This window comes from Neoarius graeffei, chromosome 21 (genome assembly GCF_027579695.1).
Source record: "Neoarius graeffei isolate fNeoGra1 chromosome 21, fNeoGra1.pri, whole genome shotgun sequence".
Taxonomy (NCBI): domain Eukaryota; kingdom Metazoa; phylum Chordata; class Actinopteri; order Siluriformes; family Ariidae; genus Neoarius; species Neoarius graeffei.
Window position 1 is genome coordinate 8589063 of NC_083589.1, and position 6235 is coordinate 8595297.

A 6235-nucleotide genomic window follows, 5' to 3' on the forward strand; every position below is an offset into this window, starting at 1 on the left:
TAGTGATGTAAGTAGGCTAGGCTACGATGCAGAGTGGACATAATATAGACCCATACACCAAGCGGGATTAGTGTGTGTGAGATTGGTGTGTGTTACCATATGACAACCTGACAAAGGCAGAATGGTAGCAGTAATGACTCACCATAAATGCATTTACAGAGTCTTGTATCTTGAAGGCCCTCTTCTGTCTCCCATCCTCCTTAGGCCTTTTCCCAGCCCAGTTCAGTCCAGAGGTCACTTCATTGGTCAGCAACAATGAAAGGATCCGGCGCACCCTGGACTCCAAATTGTTCCCACCAACAACTGCCAAGCGAGTCACCTGTTATAAAAATACAGTGATTGTGAGTTTCAGATGGCAAGTTATTTTAAAGCTAGTAATGCACAAAAGTGCCTTTTCTTTCCACCTCAATTAAGTCCTGCTGGTAATGCAGATTGTAGCTTCAGGTTGTGAGATTGGTTACACACTGTCAGAGTAATTAATGTGGTATTGTTTGAGTGCTGATGGTATGTATGAGGGAGAATGTAGTGCCACATAGACCACATGGCAAAAATACAGGGGACAAAAGTTATCTTATAATATCAGTCATTTTGCTATCTGATCTATTTTGTAGAAAAGACATGCTGTTCTCACACCTACCAACAGCACTTGGCCAAGGCCTTTCACAAAAAGTACGTTTCATTGGTAGAACCCCACCCCCCCCACCCTAGCCCATGGCAATTTCAAATATTTCAGTTGATAATTGCTCATCTACATATATGCACAAAGTAGTCCAGTAAGCTTGCAAAACAAAAAAAAAGGTATTGTTTTAATGTAAACAATCTACTGGGGAAGTTTTGTGGGGATACTTACTGAAAATTTTACCCTATTCACCCTCAAGGACTATAAGGTTCATTCATTCAGAATGATTCCTTATATGTCTGAAAAGCTTGTCATGTTCTTGCATGTTCAACCACAACAATGACGTAGTTACCAATGCCTTGCAGGCCTCAGAAGTTTGAAGAACATCCTCTGCGCGCTCAAATGCATCAATGCTTCGGAGGGGCAACTCCAGCACGTCTGCCTGGGCCACCTGTTGTCCTACCCCCCTTACAGGTTGGCAGCACCTGCAAGACTGGTGGAACTCCTGGACTTCCTTCCGAAGTTCCCTCACTTCAGAGGAGAGCTCAGTGACCATCGCCAGCAGCTTCTGCAAGGCCACATCTGTTGATGGTATTCATCACACTTGAGTTCAAGGATTTGTATGTGTTTCATGTTGAAATAATAAAATTAAGGCTATGCAAACAACTACAGTGCCCCTCGAAAGTATTCACACCCCTTTCAATGCTTCACCTTCTGTTACATTGCAGCCATCTCCTTGAGTCATTTGTGTTCTTTTTTTTCTCCTCAATCCACATGAGCAGAATTAGATTATGGCACCCCTCACCTCTTCAAATATATCTTTGACACAAGTCTACATCCTACCACCTTTGTTTAATTAAATTGTTTGGACATGATGACAGATTGGGGAGAAAAACTGAACATATTCTCAGAGACAGCTGCAATGTAACAAAAGGTGACTCATTGGAAGGGGTATGTATACTTTCCAGAGGCATTGTATATGGCCATTTACATCAAGTGGCAATCTACTGATAATATAAAGGCACAAAAGTTGCACTTGCCTTTTAAAGCCTGCCTGGCAGTGTCTCTGGTATCTGTAACAACCATGAAGAGAAAATGAATAATGCACAGTACTGAAAATGGGAATTAAATATTACATGAAATATCCTCTGTTACAACAGACCTTCAGGTGAAAACTCTTGGAAGGGATGGACTGCTGGCATCTCTGCATGATGCGTTATGGCTGGGAAGTCCTCTGCAAAAGAAAGCATCGCAGAGGATTGCAGGACCGGGAGATTTGTGGACTGAGGAGAGGAGCTGGAGAGGGGCTCGAGATTGTGGTATATAGGGCTTTTATTTGGTGGGGACTGCAGGGTGGTGGATGCTGTTGCTGTATCAAGAAAGAGTTAGGGGAAATGAAGGTAGCCTAATTACAAGCCATTGTACTTAAAGGAGAAGTTTGGTGTGAATCAATCCATAGCCCTGTTGTTAGAGATCACTGAATGCTGTCTGTAGCAAAAAGAATGGAAAAAAAATGATGCAACATAGGCCGAGTTATAAACCAATAACTATTGTTAACTGAATGGGGCATAGCGGAATGAAACTGAAAGATGCTATGCTCCATTTACTTAGTTGCCTTGTTCATTATTCGGTCTATATTGTATCAATTTTTTTCGTTCTTTTTCCTATAAACAGCATTCAGTGACCTTCAACAACAGGGCTATGGATTGATTCACACCAAACTTCTCCTTTAAGTTTACACACACACACACACACACACACACACACACACACACACACACACACACACACACACACATCCAGCTCGCCATACCTGTCAGTAAAACTTTTGGTGCAGCTGGATATTGATGTTTGGATGCTTTACTTCCCCGGTCAAATTCATCATTCACGTAGTTTGGATTTGGTCTAGAAGTGAAAAAAACAAGCAAAACAAAACTCAATATTCCGTTTAAAACAGTGGGAACTCTGCCAAGTACTGAAAACATGCATGGTTTTGAATTTGTAAATTTAAAGGAAACCTCTTCAATCTTCCAGAATCCTCCCCATCTGACTCCATGTCTGTTGTATCACAATGCTGCCTCAAGTACCAGTCTATGCTCCTCTGTGCTTCCTCAAATGTCCCTATAACGCAGAATTATCAGATACGAGCAAGTGTTGATAACATTGGCATGTTTATCAAATGTAAAATTATTTGACAATACCCACCATGGCTACAGAGGACTTTTATGGGCTGATACATATGCCACCCACTACTTGGCTCATCCCTCCTATTGACGGCAGCCCAGAGCTTGGCAGTGTCCTTGGGAGGGTAGGGTGGCCAGAAGACTTTGTCACCCTGCACCCATGTATTGGGTACCAGTTCTGTACCCCCATTGGTGAACTGGATAATTGACCACTGGCTCATTGCTGTGATTTAGAGAGGCGGTTTGTAAGGACTAACAAGGATACAAATAACTGAATTATGAATTTATTATGATTGTTATGAATTTTATTTATTTTTTTATTTATTATTTAATATACTATTTATTGATTCTTTTGATGAACTGATTGTTGAACTGATTGAGTTTTTTATGACTTATGAATTTATGAATGAACTGTATAATATACCATTTGATTCTTTTGATGAACTGATTGACAGTTAGGATATTTACTTCATATGAAGTAGGGGAATGGCAAGAAATCGGTTTTATCGGGGTAAAGTATGTATTTTTTTTTTAATCAAGTCCAATTTTACCACACTGACACTCTTGCTCAGCCCTGACACTTTATACAGCCCTATTGTCGAGGAAGGAAAGGGATACTGGAAGTAGGAGTCCTTCTTTCTAAAGGTTTGGAAAATTACGAAAGTCTCACAAGCTACCCTGACAATGTTTTCAACAATCCCAATGTCCTCAAGAATTTGTATGCCATTGTATCCACAGTTGGTTGTTAAGGTGAACTTTTCAGTGACAACCTTACGGTACTGATCCCCATGCTCTAAGTGAGGCACCACTGGACCATCATAGTGATGATGCATGTACTTGTGGCTGTTCTGGTTTGAGTCTGTCTCTGTGGGCATCTCTGAAAGCCTCTTAACGACTTGCTGCAAAGGCAGGTGAGGCTTGTGTAACAGGCTCTTCAAGTGGCCTAAATAGTTTTCATAAGGAAAACATGCAATGTTGTCTAGGGGACCAAAGACCTTGTATTCTGCTGCCAGGTGTGTCAACCCATGGACATTATAAGTGATTTCAGTTTTCCCGTACAGTTGCCCAAAGTGATTGACGAATGAAATAAGCAATTCATTAGCACAGTCTATCATGCTCTCAGCTGTTCCTGGTGACAGAAGGAGGTGCATTGCCACAGAAAACAACAAAGTTGTTGTACATCTCTATGGGTATGCTATTGTTAAGAACTACGGGGCCAGCATATAGCATCAAGTACCGCAGTTCAGTTGCCTTCCACCTATCGATCTCTGAGAGGGCCCTGGGCTTGCGACTGAACTCAGTTGGGGTGTAGGGACTCAGTTGGCAGAGTTTATCAGAGATTTCTGTAATCGTGTGGCTACCCAACCTATTTTTCAGTGATTTCCCTTTTATCCAGATATTCAGCAGTTTTCTGGTTACTCCGAGACAACATGAATGCATGTAGTCTGAGGGAAACATTGTTACCATTTTCACCACAGAAGCTAGGGGAGACAGTGTTTGATTTAAGTGGTGGTCCTCATCAACCATTGAGTTGAAGTCTTCATCAGTTCTCAGTTTCGCATTAACTTCCGGGAAGACCATTTTGCCTTGCCATTCACCCACTTGAACACACTTATCACAGCCAGAGTAACCATTGTGGCCCTTTATGTTTTTGAGAGGCTTGGGCAGGGGCATCACACACAAACGAACCAACTTTAATCAGTATCTGCCGTCCATTGTTCCAGATACCTTTCTCTAGGATCTCTTTCAGCTCTGCTATGAATGGCCCCAAATACTCAAACACACTTTTTGGCTTACCAGCACCACAAAAGAGGCCCACAAGAAATGGCAACCTGGTAGGATCCACATTCACTGTGGCAAGAATTGGCCAGAATTGCAGTTTACTACTCTTAAACAGTGGCAGTCCATCCACATTGAACTGCAGCCACAAAGTGTTACCAGAGAAGGTCAAAGCTTTTAGTCTTGACATCAGCCCTGTGGCTAGCCCACAATGGTGATATTCCCCGCCTTCCATCTCCTGAGTTGGTACTTCAGCTCGCGTCCTAAGAACTGTCCGAGCATCTTTGGGCAATTTTGGGTGAAACACGCGCAAAATGCTCAAAAGTGCAGTCAGAGCCACTAGAGAGACTGAATTTTGAAGCCCAATACCTCAAACTAATCAACAAAAACTCAAGGCTGGGTTCCTCCTCATGTTCTGAATCTGAGTCATTATCATTTACAGTGTCCATTGGCTCATGGGTCTCGTTATCGAGTGAATTTGGCTCATTTTCCCAATCCTCACATATGGGTACATCCTCTGTACCTGGGCCAGAGGCTGACAAACCTGACTGTATTTCTACACTCTGGCAATCAGTATGTTTTATTATGATTGTGCTGCCATGCATATTTGAACCTCTAAATTTCTCTTCAAAGGTCTGTAATATCTCAGCTTCTGTGGCCTTAAGCTGTGACCTAATTTTGCGCCTCTTTGACCAGCGTGAAGCCATTGTGGAAGTGGTGTACCAATTCAGAAAAGGCACTTGCTTACTTGACCAACAATGAATTTTCTGGGGAAAGAGGGGGAAAAAAGGGAGAGTACAGTGTTAGCAAACAGCATTTCACTCACTTGTGCAGCAAAGCATATGATAACAGTATGTTAAATTATCTGTATGAGAAACAGTTGGGCACCTAATATTTTTAGACTATTACTTTTTCATTTTCTATTACTTTCTGCTGTTTTTAGAACATAATGTTATGTGAATTGTTTGCACAGACAGTAGCATAACATTACTGTGATAATGTCCATAATACTTGTAATTGTTAGGACTAGGACTGTTTTGGCCTCTAGAGGCCGCTGTTATTTCCTTTTCATGTCGTGTTTATTTTGGCCTCTAGAGGCCGCCACTGTTCCTGTGTCTTGTGTTTGTGTTAATTGCCTAATTATCTTCACCTGTGTCCTTAATTAGTTTGTCTATTTATACCCCTGAGTTCAGTCCTCTTGTCACGGAGTCTTTGTGCTGTTATGTTTATCTCCAGTTTCCTTTGTACTGTGTTTTTTGATCTTCTTAGCTTTTGAATTTTTGCACTTTGCTTTTCTTTTGGATTATACTCTTTGGTTTTTTTTTTGTCTTTTGTTTTGCCCTGTATATAGTGTATATAGTTTAAATAAACCTTTTGATTCTTTTTCTACTTCCGCCTCACGCCTCTGCATTTGAGTCATCCCCCTGGTGGCCTAGTGGGGGTTTGCTGGATTATCACACCAACGAACCAGGTTCGAATCCCAGCAAAACCCTAACAGAAAGACTCCGTCATGACCGACTCAGCAGAGGCTGCTTCAACTGTCTACCCGGCCAACCTTCAGGGAATTATGGCAGCTTTGACACGCTTCGGAGCGACCATGGACGCTCATGGACGTACGCTCACCAGCCAACGTGAGGCCCTCGCTCGCCACGAG

At 42.1% G+C, this 6235-nt stretch overlaps 1 protein-coding gene across 1 annotated transcript; it reads right to left on the bottom strand.

The window, feature by feature from the left end:
* Nucleotides 1–1606: 1606 nt before the first annotated feature.
* LOC132869626 (uncharacterized) lies at nt 1607–5226 on the bottom strand. The gene is made up of 6 exons (XM_060902919.1): nt 5195–5226; nt 2825–3025; nt 2638–2740; nt 2433–2524; nt 1782–1988; nt 1607–1692 (listed from the first exon to the last, which is right to left on the bottom strand). Exons 2-6 carry the CDS (start codon nt 3021–3023, stop codon nt 1607–1609), a joined length of 687 nt encoding a protein of 228 aa, XP_060758902.1. The 5' UTR covers nt 3024–3025; nt 5195–5226.
* Nucleotides 5227–6235: the final 1009 nt, after the last annotated feature.